Here is a 22,145-nt window from a genome sequence, read left to right as displayed (position 1 = left end):
TTTTCCAAAACAGTAAAACCCCTCATTTCATTCAAGGTTTTGAAAGACACAGATGTTCTTTGTCAATCGCATAACCTTTTTGGTCGGGGAGTTCCAAATATCCAAGTAAAAATTTTATTTTGCTGTAATGTTTAAACCTCTTCTCTCATTCTAAACGCAGTGGACAGGAGAACCCCAGCCCACTCGAGTTCCCTCCTTCAGGTTCTGGGGAGACAAGCAAGTGCCTCCTGGCATTACAGGGTTCTAATCACTGCTCCCCAAGGTCAGTTCTTAGAGAAAGGGCCACTTACTGTCTGTTCTGGGACTTTCAGAATGAGATGATATCTGATGGTACCTGTAATCAAAATGTTAGAGGGGAAACACTGGAGGGTTATCATTGCTCTTTTAATTCCCACCAGGGTGTGTTCAGAGCCAACACCCTCCCAGTGGCTTGGCCTATGTATTGGTCCTTGCAGGCCTCAGCCTCAGGGATGGAGACCTCTTTCTAAAGCAGTAGTCTCCAAAAAAAGGGGGTGTGTGCCCTGGGGGAGGTGTAAGGCAATTCCTTGGGGGTGAAGGAAGAAGAGAATTTCTATTTGTGCATCTTTAAATCTAAATATAAAAACGAAATCCAGCTTTTCTAGTATTTAATACTCAGATTGACACTGACACCCTCCGTCAGCACACAGATCACAGATCAGAAGGCCAGGTGTAACAAATGGTTATGTTTAAAGACTCCTGAGGGGTACTGGGAGCGCCGCGATGTGACGGGGAGAGAACCAGCAATTAGCAAAGTGTGAGGTTCTGCAGTTAGATGAGTTTGTGGAAATCATATTTCCTCTGAACTCAATGATCCCTTATGAAATGGACAAATGGCATCTATTCTTGCAAACAAATCCCAGATTTAACACGCTACTATTAATGCAAGTGTAAGAACACAGCAGAGCTGACAAGCTCGTTACTTGCCAATTTATGAAGAAATCAGATCTGACAAGAAGTTGGGCAAAGATAATAAAAGGTAGCGCCACGATTTGCAATGCAGACTTACACCCACGGATGCGTCAGTAAACTTCGCCCTCAGTGTACACGGTGCTCCAGGGGTTTTAGCTAACGATGGTACTACACGTACACAACTAACAAATTGGAGGTCCAGGCATTCTTATTCTGATGGGGTGTTCAGTCAAAGAAACGTGGTCAGCCCTGGTGTAGAGTTGGACAGGAAAACCCCACGGCCTTTAGGAGGCAACCACCTACAAGGCACAGGGTCCTTCTTTTCTACCAAATAAAGGAAAATTCAATTAGCAGAGTCTGACAGCCTAGACTAGAATCTGGATACTGAGAAAGAAAACAGGGGCAGTAATAGTTTTTGGTAGAAGATTGTAATAATCAAAGGGCCATTTCTAAGAGAAAGAAGCCAAGCAGGAGCGTTATTTCTCTGGAGAGAAGGTAAGAGTGTGCTAGAGGAAGCCAGGACGTGAGAGGAACTTTGATGACACTATGAAAGCTAACAGCTCGAAAGCTAATGTCAAAAGTGAAGATAGGGGTTTCGGTTCAAGACGGCGAGTGACATGGGATCCTGAATTCCCTCCTCCCACAGACACACTAAGTCTACGGCCACATACAGAACAACTCCCTCTGAAAGCAATCCAGAAACTAGCTGAGTGACTCCTACACATCAGATGAACAGAAAAATCCACACTGAAACGGGCAGGAGAGGCTGAGACGCAATCCATAAACCCCGACCCCGAGCGTGGCAACCCATAACTGCGAGGGAACGTACAACTCCCAGCTTCTCCCTGAAGAGTGAAGGGTCTGGACCCCACATCTGGAGTCCCGACTTTTAAGACTTCCACCCGAGGGACAGGCCCCCAAAACACCTAGCTCTGAAAGCCAACGGGGCTTGCGTCCAGAAGACCCACCAGGTATCGGGAACTAAGTGACCGTTCTTAGTGGGCCTGCAGGGACTCACTGTGGCTATCCCCTGAGGGCCGAGCGCAGAGGTTAAAAGAAAAAGCCCCAAGCTGGAAACGAGCCCCACATCGGCAAGACAAGCAGAAGCCGTTAGGGAGAAATGGTCTGGAAGCTGCTGCTCAGCATTCAGCAAACCGGGCGAGGCCTGGTTACAGGGGATGACACAGTCTTCCGTAAGCTGAGTAACCACACCAGTACTCCTCGGGACACAGCGCATTTCTCTGCAAAAATCACCTCACACCTAAACGATGCAAATAAATTTAAGAAAAGAGCCCTCCCTAAAACACCTCAGGGGAGCATTTCTTTGAGAAACATGATTTCACTTCCTGGCCCATGACGCACACTTGACCTCCTAACTCTGCAAAACAGAACAGAGAAAGTATTAGATAAAGGTTCCCAGGGGCCCCCAAACCAACACAAGTGAGCATGGAGCTGCCCTGAACATCTACTATAAAGAAACTTGAGGGGCAGCCAGGAGTAAGGGTGGCTCTAAAAATTTTTTACAGGAGGGTTTCCCAGCGGCAAGCTGGTGGGGTGGGATTTGCAGAGCATTTTGCATAAAATTGCGTAAAATTGGTGGAGCTGTTGAAAGCACCCTAACCTCCCACCGTGGTGCCACTACTGCCCAGACAGAACACAGTCACTGGTCTAGAAAACTCCAGTCTTTCCTATCACTGCACAGCCACTCACAATGATTAAGGACATCTTCATTAATTAGGACCAGACTTCATTTCAATTGTCAACAGAAAGCATGTTCATCTGTGCCGGCACCTTTTAACATTTCTTGCATAAGTATCATTAATGGGTGTGAGCTGCAGACACACAGCAGAGTCAATCTGGATTTCCAGAATGGTAAAGAACAGTAGAAAAGTGACAAGAGAAAAATTCTGAGGTGTCTTCCATTCAATTACAGCTGGCCGGCGAAAGGGGGAGAGACAAAGGAGGTTAACCAGTTAACCGCTCTTGGCAGAAACAAAAGACTGCTTACACTCCTGAGTGTACATTGAGATGTTGAACCACTTTCCAGGTGGCTGTTTCAGCTTTTACCTAGGGAATAGCTGACACCAGATGCCCCCGCATCTTGCTTACACATGAACTTTCGGACTGTTGCCCACGTTCAATCCAAAAGTAACAAGTACTCCTTCCTTATGGACTGTCATCTATCCCAGAACTGTCCCCACGTCACCTTTTCCCATCCCTCTTACCTGTAGCTAATGTAAGCCCTTTCAGAACAAGTTATATCTTTCTTCCCCAAACCCACTGTATAAAGCCCCAACAGCCAGGACAGTGGACATTTGTCATCTCCATGTAGCCTTGCCGCTGATGGTTCAGGCTGCCGGCCCCAGGACCTGGTCTGTTTTCTGGCTAGCATGTGGCTCAATAAACCCTTTCTTTCGGAAAAGCTTTCAGATGCAAAGGTTTTCTTTTTTTAAACAAAAGTAAAGAGCCTCACTATGACTCATTCCCTTCGGGAATGGCCAACCGGCCTCTAATTAAGGGAAATGCTCCCACTAGGTACACTAGGTACACTAGGCCAGCCTTGGACACTTCTGGCTTTACGGTGTTTCCCTGAAAATAAGACCTAACCGGAAAATAAGCCCTAGCATGATTTTTCAGGATGACATCCCGTGAACATAAGCCCTAATGTGTCTTTTGGAGCAAAACTTAATTTAAGACTGGTCTTACTTTCGGAGAAACACGGTAGTTGTGACATGGATAACAAGCTGGACGGAGGCAGAATTTTCCAACCTAAGGCTACGTACCTTTCCACCCGGCCTCAGGTGCTTGGGAAGACTTCTCTTGCTGGGCAGCAAACACAGCTGGGGAAGCAGGTTTCTTGTCTGTTCCCACCTCTTCCTCCTCATCCCTCCTCTGAGCCTTCCTCTCCTCAGCCGGTGGTGGTGGTGAGTGCAGCGCGGGGTCAGCACAAGGCTCGCTGGGCTCCGGATCAGGCCTGCCCGGCCGGCGAGCCAGCAGCTCTACCAGGTAGGGCCTGCTCAGTTTGCAGAGTGGGGAGGACGGCGGGGTCTGACCGGTGGGCTTGGGCGCCAGGGCTGGTTTCTGTGCCGATGGCATTCTGTTTGCTGCTTTGTCATGCTCTGGAGCTGGGGTCTGGCTGCTGGCAGGTGGGGGCCCAGGCTGGGCTGCAGGAGAGTGGCTGGAAGGGCTTTCAGCGGAGTCCTTCCAGGTGGATGGGGCTTGTTTCCTCTCTGGGGGGGCGGACGGGCCATGCTTGAGGGCCACAACCTCTGCCTCGTTCTCTCCATCTGTGCTCCCTGCTGCAGGTGGCGCCCCATCAGCACTGTCCCCTGTGCTGCTGTGCCTTTTCTTCTTTTTCTGTTCTGTCTGTTGGTCACTGTGGAAGCGCAAGGAGTAGTTGGTCCTTCTCAACTTTATTCCAAAAGGTGAGGCTTTTTCCTCCCCACCTGGCATTACGGAGTCTGGCTTTCCTGTGCCACTGGTGGTCTCACCGTCTGAAGTGGTCACGGGCTCTGCATGGGCTGTCACTTTCTGCGGAGGATAAGGAAGGCTTGGAACAAGGAAAGATGGAAGGTCTTTGGCAAATTTGCATCCCTCGGTGGTACCTGTTGGCCCCTGGTGCACCTCCAGTTTCTCGGCGCCCTTCCGGTGCTCATGGCTATCAGCAGCCAGGGGCGGGGGTGCTGTCTCTTCGCTGGCACCCAGCATGGGTCTTTTTCTAATGCTTTCCGCTTCTGTGTTCTGTTTGGAGGTCTCTATGCCCCCATCAGAGAATTTCTGCCAGGCGGGCATAATAGAGAACTTTGCATTTACTGGCGGGGTCTTGCGGAGGTTCCCTCGGGAATCACATCGGCCCCTGGGAGTATGCTCATCACCAGGCTGAGACTGGTCTCTCTCTGCATTCTTCAGGATTCTGGACCGAATGGAAGCCCATTCGGCCAGTGCAGCCACGCTGCTTGGAGACTCCTGGTGGGGCCGGGCCTTCCCGCTGCCTGCCCGGGGGTCGATGGCAGCTCGGGGTGGGTTCTCTAGAGCGGGGACATCCGCGTGCTTTTTTTCTTCTGACAAACCCAGGAGAGACTTGCATGCTGTGTCCTTGATCTGGCTCAGGTTGACGGCTGGGCCACAAAGCTGTGCTCCCGTGACCAGAATGGCCGTGTGGGGGATGCTCAGGGAGGAGGGCAGGGCGTGGGCGGTTGGGCTGGCCTTGGGGGCCATTGGCTCATGGGGAGCAGAGGCTAGTCCTGCATCTTTCACAGCTGTCACTGGGCTCAGGTTGACTTTGGGGAAGAGAATTTGTTTCCCTCCTGACGACACCTGGAAAGTATAGGGTCTGGGCATGGTCTGCCGCTCATCCACTTCCTGCCACCTGAGTTCTTCCACCTTTCTGTCCTTTTCTGGAGGGGCAGCTTCTTTCCTCTCCACTGGAGCCAGCGTCTCTCCCACTTGCATCTCTTGTTTCTGGGGAAATGGTACGTCACGTTCTTCTCTCTTTTCCTGATGTGCATAACGATCTTCCCCCAGAAAGTCACCCTGCTGCTCTCCTGATGGCTCAGCCTCTGGGCTCTGCTTCTCGCAAACACTTGGTTCCTCAGAGTTTCCTCTCTGCTTCTCAGGTTTCAGGTGTTCTTGTTCCAGCTTCTCTGCAAAGTCAGTCTGAAGCAGGCTCCTTACGCCCCTTTGGTCATCCAGCTCCAGCTGACTCTCCCCTTCCAGTCTCGGGGCTTCCTGAGGCTCCTTTTCCGCTTCCTGCCATCTCTGCGCCTCCATTTCCTCCTGCTTTTTTCTCAGCTCTTCCCTTCTCTTTGCCTCCTCCTCCTCCCGCTGCCTCTGCTCCTCCAGCTCCTCCTGCCTTCTGAGCTCCTTCGTCCGTTTCTCTTCTTCCTCCTGCCGCCTCTGCTCTTGCAGCCTCCTCTCTTCTTCCTCCAGCTGCTGTTTCGCGGCCTCCTGCTGCCTCTGTGCCTCCACGTCCTCCCGTCTTCTGAGCTCGTCCAACTCTCTTTCCTCTTCTTCCCGCCGCTGCTTCGCGGCCTCCTGCCTGCTCTGCGCCTCCAGCTCTGGCTGCTGTGCGAGTCTCTCTGCTTGCTCAGCCTCTTCCTCTGGGCACTTCTGCTCTTCGGCCCCTAGGCGACTTCCTTCCTCCTGCTCCCTCTGCTCTTGGCCTTGACCACCTTGCTCTCCCAGTCTCGGCCTCCATTCTTCGCCCTCCCTCTTCCCTGCCTCTAGCTGTACTTCCCTCTCTTCTCCCTCCTCTTCCTCTCTTTCCTCCTCCAAGAACTCTTGCCTTCTGTTCTCTTCCCAAAGCCTCCTCTCCAGGGCCTGGAGCCTCTGCTCTTCCAGGCGTCTCCTCTCGGCTGCTTCTGCCTTCTGCCGTTTGCACTTGGCCTCAAGTTCTCGCCAGTATTCTTCTTGGCGTCTCTTCTCCTCCTCGGAGTCCAGTGGCTCTGGCTCCTCTTCATGCCAAATTGGCTTGTCTTCTCCAGGGTGTCCGTTCTGGTCCAGGGACAGCTGATGCACAATGCCACCGTGTTCATTTGGTCGATCCTAACATTGGTAAGGGAAAGAGAATTAATTAGCCTTCTCCTTTTGTACAGGCAACCATTACGCATCCTTTTCACAATGTAAGGGGCCCTCTTAATCTCAAAAGAAGGGGTAATTGTTCTAAGTACAGAGACCGGTAAACTGTGGCTGTCATACCAAGAGTAAATTGTGGGGGTGGAGGAAAGGACTTCATCTTCGCTTACTCTCTAGCCCCTTTATTTGTCATTCTCAAATTCCTTCTTCTTAATATGAATGAATAATCATAGGAAAACCAACAATCCAGAATTAGAAAGATGAGGAAAAAATGTTATTGAGACTTCACCTATGTCCTCTGAAACTTACGACTTAGAGAAGTCCACCCTAATCGAAGCGAAGAACCTTTGGCTAAGCCATGGCAGAGAAAGGCTGGGCCGGCCACCTTTCTGCTGCAAAGCAAACGCAGTGTCTTGAGCCCTCCAAAAGGTAGCCTCTGTCTCTGAGGTCCATTGTCCCCCACCCCCTACCCCAGATGGCAACATGTCACGCGGGGCGATGGAAAGTAAACGGGCCTGCTTACCCTTGTACACCGCAACACACTCAAGGCCCTGATGGGAGAGACCTAAGTTCCTTCCCCAGGTCCATCATACCACCGCCCCGCCTGCAAGGGCAGCTGCCTAGTCAGCCAGGACAGGCTCCACATACCCCGGCAAGTCGCCTGTGCTTCTTTGACACCCTCTGGTTTTTTGGCTTAACGGACAGTTTGTGCTTGGCGGCACTGTTGTCCAGGCGGGCGATGGCCAGGGGGATGGCATCCAGGTTGACACTTTCGATGGTGCCAGCAGAAGAGAAGTGCCTTTTTGGCCGAGATGGTTTAACTGGAGCCACCTATGATGGAGATTAAAATATAGAATCAGTCCGGATCAGAAAGCAACCTGCAGGGAATCCTAGAATGGCAGCATGTGCTGGCGGCGGCACCTTGCCCAGCCTGGCCCAGGAAATGCTGGGGAGCAGAGGGGCTCCTCAAGACAGTGAAATGAGCACCGCTTTTGGAATCCAAAGGCAGGACGTTGACTATTTGTTCTGCCGATGAGATTTGCATTAACTTGTAAAGGTTATTTAACCTTTCAGGGACTAGTTTTCCTACTCTAAATAATGTGGGGGTCAGATTAATTCAGGGGTTGATAAAACATAGCCAGGGGTTGAATCCTGCCCGAAGCCTACTTTGGTAAATAAAGTTTTGCTGGCACACAGCCACACCCGTCACTCACTGTCCTTGGCTGCTTTTGTGCTATGAAGGAAAAGAAGAACGAAGGAGTCTCACAGTTGGACCTTATGGCCACCAAGGCTAAAATAAGTAGTACTTTGCTGAACCCTGGACAAGCTCATCTCTATACAAAGAACTCTGTAACTCTAAGAGCCTTCCCACTCCCTCCAACACTGTGAGAACATACCTCTGCTCCCACCTTAGTCCCTTTGAGGAAGGGAATGTGTCTTTTTCATCTTCGTATCAGTCCCCTTTATACCCAAGTAGCAAGTACTCAATAAATATTTGTTGGAGGAATGAAGGAACAGTAAAGTATAACATCTATGACGAGGGCATGAAATGTGTAACCCTCAGAAATGTTTTAGCACCATTACTCCCAAGTCACAGAGCACGAAGTGCACAGAGACGCTAAAAGGAAAGGCAGAAATATGGCCCACACCGGGGAGAGCATTTCTTCAAAGGATGACCTGCAGCAGCGCTTGCCGTTCTGGAATGCAGATGGGACCATTTAAAAACCACAACCTGAGATGAACTGTACAGGTTTAGGTAGGTCAGAGAGACTGTGGTTCAGCCTGAACCCAGAGGCCACACCGAACCAAGCGTAAGAAGCCACATTGAGCCAGGTGTAAGAAGCCACACCTGTAACTGCAGAGCCAAAAACTACAGGCCAAAAAAATGTATACACATTTTAAGAAGGGAAAACTGTATTAAAATTGTAATACTCAATATAAACCAATAACAAAAGATGACTACAAGTCACGTTTGACTTCTGTAATTACAAGAGGTGCTCAAAGTGGTTACCATCAGCGTCCAGACACTTCTGATTATGGTGAACTACTGCTTGAGCATTGTTAACCAAAGTGTCCACTTGTAGACATTTTTTTGGCACCATATATATATATATATATATATATATATGATGTGTAGTACAGCATAGGGAACAGATTCAATTGAACTGTAACAGCTATATACGATATCAGAAAGGTAGTATATTGGAGGCAGGGGGTTATCACTTTGTGAGGGGAGTAAATGTTTATTACATTGTTTTGTACACCTAAAACAAACAACAACAACAGCAACAAAAAAAGAGGCCAGGGTTCATCTGTTCGACTGTGTTCACGTGCTCTAAGTAGTGTCAGAGAGTTTAACTGACAGCTTTGTTGGTTTTTTTTCTTTTCTTTTCTTTTTTGCAATTACCTTCCATATTTACGCACAAAAGCTAAAGGACCAAGCTAAATCCAAGAGCAAAAGAAATGCTCAGTACAAAATAATTTATAAGAAGCACAGAAGTAAGGAAAAATAATTCCAGCCTTTGGTCTCCTATTTATTTATGGTTATCTTTATAATTGGTATCAAATTCTGAAAAGAGATGAATTAAATATTTATTTCCATCCCCTAGTAGATGCATGAGTCAAAAGAGTTTGAGCCAAATGTGACTAAAGGCACAGATAAGCACTAGAAGCTGAGAATTGAATGCGGTATTTCCTATCTAGTTATTCCAGCTGAGCCTCTTCATCGTCTGGGTGGTGGCACTGTCTTGGGCCACCTCCTTCAGAAGGCATTGGGACATCCCTGCTCACTGTGCTGTCTGCCAGCCCCTGGGAGGACACCCGGACCCTTGTGTAGGTGACAAGTCCTCATGGGAGTGCACTGGCCTCTACAGAAGAGATGCCCACGAGGTACCACAGGGTTCCTGAGGCTCCTGCAGGTGACGTCCCAGGTGTCCACGGCATGCAGGAAAGTTAAAAAACCAAAATACATACAAGTAGAGAAATGATAAAGGTCCTTTTTCGGCATCTCTAAATAGAAGGACATCTCTTTTCCTTACTGACTTGGGTACCTTTAGATATTCTGGAATGTCTTTTTCAACAGCTTAACAGTGTCTTGAAGTGCATGATACATTTAGGAAAACTACCAATGTCTAGGACTCCAAATGTAGGCATTCTGGGCAGGTGACTAGTTTTCAGAGCAGGGTTCAGTTCCAGCATTTGCATTGCCATGGAAACAGATGCTCCAACATCTACCACTGGTTGCATTTTGAAGAAATTTAAAGTGATGGATGAAGGCAGCAGAGATAAATGGAAAAACGTGGCAGCAGATCACAAAAAAAGGGAGAAATGGGAGTTTAAGTAAGGAAGTGAAATACCTTCTCTTCCATCTCACTTCTGGTTCCAGGCAGATTCAGAGGCCTTGGAGAACTTGGCGTATCACTAGACTGGAACAGTAAAGAGACAGCTTAAGTCACACACCAGAACAGGAAGTTCTGGGCTGACACCCAGACACTGTTTGCACCTGGAAAGGGCCGCCCCCTCCTCCACACAGGGGTTCAGCTGGCTTCAAAGAGCGGGCAGGAGTCACAGGGTCGGGGAGAGGAGTGCTTTGCTAATGTCCAGACTCCACCAGGACTCCTGAGGCACAGGGCGTGCACTCCCCCTTCCCTGACTCCAACACATTTCCCACCTGGGCGGTCTCCAATCTCAGTCTTTGCTGTGCTTCCCCGTCGCTGAGAGAATCCGGGGGGCTTCTCTACAGCCACCCTACCTGGGAAGCAGGGCTCCAACCTCAGGGCTTTTGCTTTGCTAGCTGCCTTCCACCCACTTCACCTGCCAAACCTCTCACCTCTATGCCAGACCTCGTCTCTATAAGAAAAGAAGGCCCTATCTACGCCACATGTGAACGGCTGGGCTAAGAAGGTAAATGAGCAGAGGAGCTGAAACAACTCAGGAAAGAAGGAAGGAGAAAAAAAAGGCTGAGGATTCTTAATCCCAGTCCTGTCGACCTGCCTTGGGAACACCCACACCACGTCACCTGCACCTTTCTGATGGCCCACTGTACCTTCTCTTGCCAATATTTACAAAAGGATCTTATTGTCCCTTCCAGAGCAGTAATGTCCTACCTCAGTCTGTTTTCTGCACCACACTTAGAAGCATCTTTAGAAAACACAAATCAGATTATTTCACGTCCCTGCTTAAAATGACTCAGAGGCTTCCCATTACTTTCAGAGTAGAATTCACCTATTTCCTGTGGTCTACACAATTCGGCCCATATACACACCCTCCCCTTCCTTCCGTCGCCCCCACCAGGGCCCAGCCGTCCACACTGGGCTGCTCCTCTTCCAAGACCAGCTCAGGCCCATCTCTGAGCCTCGGTACTTGCTCCTCCCTCTGCCGAAAACATGGCCCCACCGCCAGATCTGCTCATGGCAGCTCTGACCTCCTCATCTTTCCACCTCTCCCCAAGCAAGTCACTCACTTTTCCATCACTCTGTTTTATTTTCTGTGTAGCATCTTTCTTGATTTGAAGTTATTATATTTATCTATTTGTTGACTCATATGTCGTCTGACTCTCTTCCTCATTACAATGTAACCTAAATGGGGGCAGCTCCTGGTCTAATCATGCTCATCTCTGTGATACCCACAGCTGGGGTGGCGCCGGCTGAAAAATGACCCTCCTCCTCCTCCAGTGCCTTGCTCATAGTAGGTCGTCAATAACAGTGAAGACGCTTGCTTCCTCTTTGGGAAATCCTTTCCTCCAGGCTGATGGCCCTGGTTGCTGCCTAGCACTAGAGAGGTTGTAGGGAGCATTTCTGGCCCTAGGGGGAGGGAAAGGCCCAGCCATGCTTCACCTACCACACCACCCACCACCCACCTGTGTGGATGCCCAGAGTCGTCAGGGCAGGCCTGGGCAGAGATGGGTGACAGTCGGGGACCGTCCTTCTTATCTTTCCTTTCTTGCTTTGGCTCTGCAAATTGCTCATCTTTCTTCCTATTCTTAGGACATATTAGAGGATAAGAAGCGTGACTTCTTGGGAGGGAAAGGATGCCCATTTTAATAACACTCAAAGGCATTTCAGCCCGTTGGTGGGCAGAGCAGAGGCAATGCTTTAAGACGGGAAGACCCAGGGCCTCCCCTAGAGAACTCCTCGCTCTAGCTACCGGTAGGACCGTTCCTCCTTTTCCCATAAGAGGCCAGACGGTGTCCCCTCTGCTGCGGGAAGGACTCTCATTTCAGGATGTCTCAGAGTGTTTTCTTTCTAGCATCGAAAGACCAGATTTAGATAGGACAGTGCTGGAGCACTGTGACCTTCTTCCCACACCAAGGAGACGTCAAGCTGGTCTGTTTGATATGTTCTCTCTTGTTGACATACTCCTTTCTTTTCTCATTTCCCTTTAAATTAGTCCAATTCCACAAATAATTACTCAGTGCTACTAAGTAATCACTGGCTAAGTCCTGGAGAGACAGAGATGTGTAAGGTCCAGGTTTGTCCTCAAGGAACTCAATGTTTAGAGATGGAGAGAAAATCGTTATGTGGATATAGCTACAGATGGGCCATGGAAGTGTGAGAAGCACTAAAGACGCACAGTGAAGGTGAGGAGACAGTACAGCTTGGGTGTGAGGCCAGGTAAGGCTTCCCAGAAGAGGAGGGCCAACCTGAGTCTAGAAGAGTTAAGTAGAAGACCGGGAAGAGCACGTGCAAAGGGCTTGTCTCCTCATCTTCCTCCTCCTCAAGGTGGCCCTACTGCAGATCAAGGCACCTGCCCAGGAAGTGCCCTCCAGCCCTGGGTTACTCATCAGAAAAGCTTCTCCCACCTCCATGCCCGCCCCCACGCCCCCTGCAGGGCAGATCCCAGGGTCACTGGATGCTCCTGTTCAAGTGCCCAACCTCCTCCCTGGGGTTATTAGCCATCTAGTCATTGCCTGGAGGAGCCTTACTTTGTTCTCGGTATCTGAGAGGAGGACGTCCTGCTGAGCCGCAGTTTCCATGGGACTGGTCAGGAACAGGTCTTCTAAGCCAGCCTCTCCACTGTCTGCCTTCTTCATAGGAATGGCATTGGGTGGTGGCTGCCCAAACTTGATGTTCTTGCTCAACTGTCGCTGGAGAGAAACAAAAGAAAGATGTCCTGAAGCAGTGAAGCAGTTCACAGCAACCACAGCCAGGCTCCCCTGCATCTCAACTAGGCACTGAGGCATGTTCTGTAACTGCAGTTGGACTAAACACCAGGCCAGCAAGCCACGGTGCTGCCCTGAAATAAGTGAATGTGTTTTCCAGCGTCTGTTCTTTTTCTTTCCCAGCTTTGAGCCATGAGCTTTTTCATCCAGCCACCTCTTTCATGGAGATGCCATCATTTTCCAGGGGGTAGAGAGACCGTATTTCTGAACCGAAAGTTGGGATATATGTTATGACAAAAAAAATTTGTGATTGACTTCTAAATTACTAAAGTCTTTTTGAAGTACAAAAATTGTGCAGAAAAGAGTTACATGAAATGCAGGAACCCCTGGGAAAAACCAAGACCCTTGTGGTTGCTGGAACATGGGAACCCTCCAGGTTCCTTTGGACACATTCCCCTTGAATATTTCTATTTCAGCTGCCTTCCTCACCAACCCTGAGCTTGAATTGCTCTGGTCACAGTGGGTACCCCGGCTAAGGTGAGGAAGGCCCCAGGGCCAGCAGCGCGTCTTTCCATGACCACTCCTGAAATCATGGGAGGGACAGAGCAACCCTGTGCCGCCACTCGGACCCCCTCTTTGCCTTGCTGTAGCTGCCCGCCGGGAACTAGGGGATGGACGACACCAAGTGGGGAAGGGCCAGAGACATGTGCAGGAGAAAGGCACCAAGGAGGGACTGCTTACTGGCCGGTGGCAGCTAAGAGGAGGCAGGGGGTGGGGGGCAACAGGGAGTAGAAATCAGGAAGAAAAATAGTCTTTGGACTCAGAGAAAAGTCAGATTAGAAAAGGAAATATATTCCCTGAAGAAAAATATATAAGCACAATAGCTAAAGATGGCGTGAAATATTTAATGGACTGTGGAAGAGAAAATGAAGGACATTCAGGAAGAAGAAGAGGCACGCTGTGATCATCTGAAAGGCTACGAAATTGCGTGTATTATACAAACTACTTACTACCTTGATTGACACCAGGGTTTCTGAACCTCGGCACTATCGACATGTTGGGCCAGATAATTTAATATTTAATCCCACAGAACTGCAAAGAGCCTTAGCAATTATATCGTCAATCTCTCACTTTGCAAAAAAAGTCAGAGGTCCAGTAGGGAGAGGTGACTGGCCCAAGCTTATGGAAAGAATAAGTGCCCCCAAAGGAATCTGAATCTAGGTCTTCTAAAACCACATGCAGTGTTATTTTCATTGCACCACACTGGTTTTCACAAATGTGACATCAGATTTCCTTCATATAGGGGCAGGACACAGCATTTTTGACACTTTACTGACGTTCCCTGGCAGAGGACCCCTCAAGGGGAATGCCCCTTCTTCCTCTGAACTCAAGGGTACCAAATCCACCCACCTGGGCCCAGCTCCCCATTGGCCTTGCATGGTGGATGGTGAGATTGCAGAGACATGAAACAGATGTGCCCTCCCGCACCCCGCGGGCACCCCAGCATGCCACGTCAGGAGCACAGAAAGACAAGGATTTGTATTTGATCTACTGGTATTTCAGCCTGAGCCTGGCTCCCCTGGCACCACTGGGCAGGCACACACATCCAAAGCCCGAGTTCAGCCAGTAAAGTACAGCTCGAGCAGCCTAAAAGAGTTCCGGGGAGGAGAAGGCTGAAAAACGATATCTTCTAAAAACAAGTTTAGCAGGAAGCGGCAGTTAGTATCTATTCTAAGCAGCTCAATAAGCACACACAGTTAGAACAGCCGATGGAATCAGACAAGAGGACATGGTGTAACAAAGTCATAGCCCCGCCTCCCTCTGCTGTCCTATAGGAGAGGGACGGATGGGAACCTGGGCAGAAGAGGAGGGAATGGTTCCTGTGTCAGGGACTCCCAGCCCAGCCTTTGGTTGACCAGCTATCGCTTCTCTAGGAGTATTGGCCAAGAGCTGAGACCTGTTGTCAGGCTCTACAATCTACTAATGCTCCTGATGACTAAATGAGGGGCTTTCTTCTACTTACAACGAAAAGAATAATTCTTTAATGAGTTTCCAAGGAGAAACTGGCCTAATACCCTAATGCCATTTAGTTAGGAATTTTGCTACCATCACAAAAAAGAATGAGTATGTTGATATTTTACTTCATTAGGGCCCTTTTAAGAATACGGATGTTGGTCTACCCTGATCCTTAGAGGGACAAAAAAGAACATGGCAAAATGTAATTACAGTCTAGACTGAAATAAATTCCAAAGATGGGATGACTATCATGGCTCCCAAAGGAAAAGGAAAGAGAAAATGGAAGGAAAGAAAGATGGAATGAGAACAGGAGAAGTAAGGTACATGGGACAAAGCAGGGAAATGAAAAGAGTAACATTAGGAAATGAAAGAGAATGTTAAAGAAGAGAAGCCAATGGAGAAGAAGGTGCAGGGTCAGGGGAAATGCAAGGAGAGGAAGAGTGACAACAGCGGAAGGTTGGATTGGGGGAGGAGAGGGAAAAGGAGGAAGAGGGAGAGAGAAGAACAAAAGAGAGAGGGAGAGAGGGAGAATGTATAGGTACATCAAAGGGTTGATTTTGTCACAGATATGTTCCTCCTAGCAAAAGAAACACATCACAGCCTTGAGGATGACACCGTGCATCTCCATAAAGTAGCCGATTTAAGTTCCTTCCAGAGAAATTAAATCCAGGCTGGTGGCTAGAGAGCTTAAGAGGAGGAAGTGCGCTGGGGGAGGGGAGAACCCAGGTCATCAAAGAAATGACAGCCACCGATTAGGCATAGGGCTGCCAAACAAAGGACTGCCTTTACAGATGGACCCTGCAGCTGTCAGAAATGAGTCAATGAAACAAGGCCAGGCCGGACTTGGGGTCTGAGGCCATGGCCACTGGTGCCCAGGCTCTGGAGGTGAAAGCTCTTGTACCTGCACATTTTCCCTTCTCTGCAGTTCCTGCTCCAAATGCTTCCTTCAGCTGACTGGAAGACTGGGCTGTCACCACACTTTGTGTGATTTACTGCCAATTAAAACGTTAATGCTAAAACCTATTTGGCGATCTCAGAGGTTGTGTGAACTGAATACAGGGATAAATGTGGCATTTTTAGTGACTTTAATTCTTCCCATTATTCAGGCATTGTCATAAGAGGAACCTTGATATAAGCAATCACTGAAAAACAGACAACTAAAATGAGCTTGCCCTTAAATTTTCAAAGAAAACTACTACCACTCCCTTCACCTTTTTTTTTTTTTTTAATAATAAAATACCCATGGCTCTTTATATACACTGCAATTATAAGCAGAGGGGAGAGTGGAAAGTTGTGCCTACACTATGAGTCCATGTGGCTGGTGGCTATGAATGGTGTTACTGTTGAGACTGGAATGTGAGCTAAAAGGGACTATATTTTATTCATTCAAATTGGGCCATTTTGTTGTAATATGGAATGTTGGAAAATGATGTTATAGGAATGCACATCCATATTTATGAGTTTTTTCCTTTTTTTTAATGGTGGAAATTCCAAGCATATCATATTCTGCAGCTCTCACATTGCCAGTATTTAGAGTTCCCTAGATTTTTCCATTCTTCAGACCATATCTGTAAGAAAAGCAGAGGAAAAACAAAGAGGCTGTCTTCTTGAGTGAACTACAGATATTCCCATAGTTAAAACGATTTTTCTTTTTAAAACGCAAAAGCAAAAGCATACAATATGCCCTATGAAGAAGTGGCTAAGAGAAGGTATTTATTCTTTGTGTCCTCGGCAGCTGTATGAGGTATCAAAACCCTCAAACGTATGACACTTTGGTATTTTTAAGTGAAATCCAGCTTAGCAGGAGATAGTAGCTACTGAGGATGGAGGTTTTCCTTCCTGAGCTAAACAGTCTGTGGACTACTAGACTAAGCATTTTCTGACAAAAGTGTGGTATAAGTCTAAAAATTCTAAAAAATCAGTGGTCGTTCTTGAGTTTTATCATTAGTTGGTAGATACTTCCCGGCCTGGTCTGATCTAAAATAAACAGGCATCTCCCTGATTTGTGCTCTGGGTAGCTGTAGGGAACGTCAAGGTCATTGTAGTCCAAATGCAACAAAGTGTAAAGCTTACAAAGCCACTCTGTGCTATGCCAGGTGAGCAGTGATTTTGTGTAGATGGCAGATTTTAAGAACTGGAGGAGACTTTAGGATCATCCCTCACATACATGCTCTTATTTTTCAGATGGGGACAGTGAAGGTCAAAGAGGTTAAATGACTTCATCTGAGGCCACACATTCAGGTGGTGCCAGAGGCCTGCCTTATTTTACCTACTGGCCAAGGAACAGCTAGTATGTATGGAGTCCTCAAAAAGGACACCACTGTTTTTGTCCCTACACCTGTCCTATGGATTAAAATGCATTCTCAATAGGTGTGAGTATTTTTATATTAAGAAAATTTTGTTTTAAAGTTTCAATCCTTTGCCACAGAAATTTTGACAGGTGGTAGATTCATTGATTCAGAAAAGTGCAGGCTTATTTATGCTGTGTTGGGTCATTCTGCACTCAGTAGAGAGATACTATCAGCCGCGGGTGCAATGTAAGACAGTTTTAGCTGAGATGACTAGATGTGACCACAAGAGGGCAACCTTTCCAAATGCTGTCCTTACAGGCACTATTCTGTGTGCTTCTAAGGACTGGGAAGTTTCCTAAGTCAGAGAAAAATGGCTTTTTTTTTTTTTTTTTTTTTTTTTAATGGCATTCCAGTAGAAATGTCATTTCAAAAGAATGTCTGAATAATGGAGGCTAATCAGCTTGCCAGGACATTTACTGTCAAATAGGTGTTATCCATTATTTCTCTCTCCCTCCCTTTTTAAAATAAATATACAGATACACAAAGACAATTTCAGACATGAAAAAACATACATGCCTCCGACGTAACCCAACACCCTCCTTCCATGCTGGAGTCTACGAGGGGGCAGTCTTTTATGCTGCTTACTACGCATTAATACCAGCATAACGTTGTCATGGAAAAATGCAAAGCATTCATGCAATTTAATAAAGTTAACTACTATTTCTACGACTTACCAGGAACATACTGCTTAGTCGACTGAAAAATAAAGCACAGTCTTTTGGGGGTGATACAGTTATATCTTATGTCCATCTAAAAATCACATTTTCTATAATAATTGTCCCCATTTTCCTCCTCAAAGAGCAAAACCAAAAACCTTTTATTTAAAAAAAATATATAACTAAAGAGCTGTAAGGAAGCTTGTGAATCCACACAGCAGAAGCAAAATTAGGAAAACCTCGTATGAGTAGATATTGTCAAAAGAGAGCCCACAAAATAAATAGTTATTCTGCTTTACTCACATTTCTCTTCCTGTGTTAATAGAATTTTTGCTTCATGGAAGTTCATTGTTTTATATTTTATTAATTATGAGATCAGATTCTTTAAAATTGTGCTTTACTGTTAATAGGCAGTTACATATTTTTATTGTTTCTATATTTTCAATACTGTCGAATTATATATCATTTACAACTCCAAATCCACTTCTTGGAGTGGCAGTGGCACGTGTTGTATGTTACAAAGCAGATATCATTTAAGACAATGAACTATTTAATTTTTAAAGAACTCCTAGAAAGCTCTCATAAAATATAGCTGTTTTCGTGGACTGAAATTTGTTAAGTCATTCCTCTTAGACAGGGGATATTATGAGCCAGGGATTCAAAACTTCTTAGGAATAATATTCCAGGAATCAAAAGGAATCAAGAAGGAAAGGTAGAAGCAGGGGTGTCAAGGTTTTCTTTGGCCATCACCACCCTTCCCTCTTCTTCAATCAAGAGAAGTGACAGCTTGATTTTTTCTTTTGAGTCTGTAAAACATGTAACAGTACAACCAGCATAACCAAGGACGCAACCTGGTTAGGAAATGCTGGAATTTGAAGGAAGCGCCTAGGTTAGTTCTGAGAGCAGGACTATGACCTTAGGTATAAAGATCTAGGCAGGTTTGGGTGTGGCTCCAGGGTTTTGGCTATTTCCTCACTTGCCATATTCTATATTCAGCTGAGTGTGTGCAGAATATGTAACTACACAACGATCATGAAATACGTAGCTAATGTTCAGTAGAAACAAGAACATTCAAGAAAATTAAAAATTTTCTTTGAGTACCAGGCTTCATCATGTCAGTAGCTACTCAAGCCAGCTGTTCCTTCTTTTTTTGGTCATTCATTCACTCATTCATTCACTGCTGTAGACTTGCAGATAGATGGAAACCAGCAAACCAGAGTCCCCACATTCATAATATGGTTCGTCTCCAAGCACTCCGTCTCAGAGAAGTACCTGCTTAGGCACTTCTGTTGGGGAAGTGAATTCTACCATGCAGCCGGGCAGACCTACATAGTCAGATCCCAGGTGTATTCGCTGCCCTGCTTTTCCTGGATTCCCCATGATTTCAATCACATTTAGTGAATAATTATTTTATTATACAGTTGACCCTTGAACAATGTAGGTATTAGGGGCACTGACCAATCCCCGCCCCCACACACAGTTGAAAAATCCACATATAACTTTTGATTCCTCAAAAACTTAACTACTAATAGCCTACTGTTGACAGGTAGCCTTACCAATAATATAAACAATCGATGAACACATATTTTGTATGTTGTATGTATTATATACTGATTTGTTGCAATAAAGTAAGCTAGAGAAAAGAAAATGTTATTAAAAAAATCATAACAGAAAATACATTTACAGTATTTATTGGGAAAAAATCTGCATATAAATGGACCCACGCAGTTCAAACCCATATTGTTCAAGGATCAACTGTATTTTCATTATTAAGGAGTTACCACCTGAGTCAGTTTCATGTAGGAAAACTGCCCAATTCTGCAGCGTGAACATGGGGCAGGTTTGAGTTTCATGGTATTCCTCTGAGACGAGGTGTCTCGGCAGGGGGGTCGGGGGGGCAGATTTATAAACACAACAAAATCAGAGTCTCACCATTCACTGTCCAAGTATGGAGCTTTGGAAAGTGAACACAGGCCGTGCGAACCCTCAGCTGACAGTTAAGCCTGTACTTGGCAGATTATGGCCAACACCTCAGGTTAAGAACCTTTCCTCCCACACAAATCAGGCAGCTTCTTTTCGGTACTTGTCCTCATAATGTCCACTTAAAAACGAGGGAACAATTTGAGAGAAAAGTAGGTGGGGGTATCATGAAGGTGGGTACAGTGGTGGCAATGTACCTCTCACAGGTGCACAGAAGGTTTAGAAAACTGAGCAGTTTCAAAAAAGCAAAACTTCTCATTAGGAGCTACCCGTGGACCTCCCAATCCATTACTCAAGGCCACGCTGGGGATTTTCCCCCTTTCCTTGGTAGTCGGGGCCCCTCCTGGGGCTCTAACCTTCCGGTCTCAAGCTGTCTTACCTGAAGAGTTTTGACTTTGCCCAGGATGTTGTCCTGTGACATTGCTTGAACTGTCTGCTCACTTTCTGCTCCCCCATCAGGGATAAAAATACTGTCATGGGACAACGCCCGGGTTCCCATAGAATAGTTGAAGGACCTGGAATGCAAATCATGTGCTTCGTTTTATTAGGATGATAAAATTCCTTTTGGCAATTCAGTTTCCTGCTCCTCCTGATTTGGGGGACTCCACCCACCTCCCGTCTCCTCCAGCTCTGTCCTTTCCTGTTATGGGTCAGCCATTCCTGGGGAGACAGGAATAAAGGGGCACGTCTCCAACACAACAATGTTTCAGAGCCTCTCACTGAGAACTCAGACACTTATTTATCTGTAAAGGACCCGGGACAGAAGGGACGACAGAAATGTTTTACTGGAGGAGCCTTTCTCCTGATGAGCTGTCACTGTCAGTTTTATCCCGGTAAGTCTGGTCAACCCTCCCTTTTTAAGTAACATGCAGATCTGGAAGTAAGAGGCAAGAGCTTCTTTTCTTTCAGATTATGATCAAATCAGAACACGTATATATTTAAAACAAAGACTTGACAAGGACTAGAATTGCTGATAGGGACCAAAGGAATCAAGATTCTCTCTGGTGAGACTCTTAAAGAAGTGAAAGAAAGAGGGAAGAAATGTGTTAGGGCAATTCTGACAGTCTTCATGCACATTGAGAAGCTTACAGGTGGTAGGTACCCCCAAATCAACACTTTTCAGTTGAAGGGTTGGACTTCAAAGGAAGTCCAGAATTCTACCTAACAGTGAGGTATAGGCAGGGTGAACTGTAAGAGGCGGAAGCAGCAGAAGCCAACTGTTTCTCATTATATCTTGGAAACTAATTTATCTCTGGCAAAGGAATACACATCCAGGCTGTTCACAGGGCAGGCAGAATCGCACACCTTCTGTAAGGCAAGGTAGGCACACCAAAAGAGGCCCCACCTGGACATTTTATCAGCGACCAAGTACATGAGAGAACAGCCAGCACAGGGGTGGGAGGGTAGGGGGTGGGGGGATGCCTCCAGCGGGTGCCTCTGAGCTCAATATGGAAATGTAGTGGGCAGGCTCCCAACCAAGTCTAGACCTAGTTGGGAAGACCGAGTACCAAATTACATCATCAAATTTGCCAAATTACAGGCAGCACGGTAAAAAAGCACATGAGGTTAAGAAACAAAAGACTTGGATGCGAGCCTCCTGGCCGTGTGATCTTAAGCAATAATAATCATAATCATAATCAAAATCATAATCACCACCACCACCACCACCACCCTTACTTTGATGAAAACACTGTGCTGACTTTTACTTTCATTATCTCATCACCAACGTCTTGTTGCAGATGAGACTCGGGGTAAATAACCTTCTCTAAAATCGTCCAAATAGAAGTAGTAGAGTGAGAAACTGAATTCAGACCTGCTGAATACAATCCCATGCTAGCTGGGCGAAGTGTTTTAAAATGCTAGAAGGTCTTAGAGTATTCCCTCCCATGAGTGAAACAGGGTATGGGTGGGTTAGTCGGAGAGGAAGACAGGATGCAAATGACATGTGGGCTGGAATATGGGAGGATTGAAGATACTACACAGATAGAATAATGGGTAAGCCTTCGGCTAAATAACACAAGATGCCATAGAGCAGTAATTCACTTACTGAAATACGGGGCATTATTTTAGGATACAAGTATGAATAAAGAGGGAGATGAAACATCATTTATGTCTGTGTCCTCAGAGATTTTGTGACCTATGTTACAAAATGAACTTCTAGGTTCACCTAAAAGTGCTCTGAAGTAAACTTTTCATTCAAAGTTGTGGACACAAACCTTTTAATATTCTGTGTAAACCTGTCTCTAGGATTCCTGGCTATGATTCAGATGGGAGAAGAGGTAACTGACTTCATTTCTACACAATGCTTTTACAAATGGCTTATATACATACACAGGCTCTCAGATATTCACACAAACACATATATGCACAAGTCTATTTTAGATGCTTAAAATGTTTACTAGTACCTCACAGGTGTGTGTACATGCTACACCAGTGCTATGCCAAGTTCCCTTCCAGTTTTCAGTCAGTCTTGACTAAAGCATGAAGCACTCCCATTCTTTTTTCCAGGTAGGCTAAGAATCGACACTCTCCTGCTTT

The 22,145-nt window shown here is 46.5% G+C and overlaps 1 protein-coding gene across 9 annotated transcripts in view; it reads right to left on the bottom strand.

Annotated features, from left to right (window-relative positions):
* CRACD (capping protein inhibiting regulator of actin dynamics) overlaps positions 1-22,145 on the bottom strand; it is a 256,852-nt gene that overhangs the window by 12,241 nt on the left and 222,466 nt on the right. For 8 of the 9 annotated variants that reach the window (XM_033105791.1, XM_033105797.1, XM_033105789.1 and 5 more), the window contains 5 exons: positions 19,987-20,122; positions 12,428-12,589; positions 9,861-9,929; positions 7,153-7,335; positions 3,714-6,474 (listed from right to left, as the gene is read on the bottom strand). In XM_033105791.1, coding sequence (XP_032961682.1) covers positions 3,714-6,474; positions 7,153-7,335; positions 9,861-9,929; positions 12,428-12,589; positions 19,987-20,106 — 3,295 coding nt within the window. In that variant the 5' untranslated portion in view covers positions 20,107-20,122. The remainder of the gene's footprint in view (positions 1-3,713; positions 6,475-7,152; positions 7,336-9,860; positions 9,930-12,427; positions 12,590-19,986; positions 20,123-22,145) is intronic. The other variant, XM_033105798.1, reaches the window with a different exon arrangement.

This window comes from Rhinolophus ferrumequinum, chromosome 5, assembly GCF_004115265.2.
Source record: "Rhinolophus ferrumequinum isolate MPI-CBG mRhiFer1 chromosome 5, mRhiFer1_v1.p, whole genome shotgun sequence".
NCBI classification, from domain to species: Eukaryota; Metazoa; Chordata; class Mammalia; order Chiroptera; family Rhinolophidae; genus Rhinolophus; species Rhinolophus ferrumequinum.
Note: the sequence above shows the minus strand (reverse complement) of the source record. Positions and strands in the feature narration are given on the sequence as shown.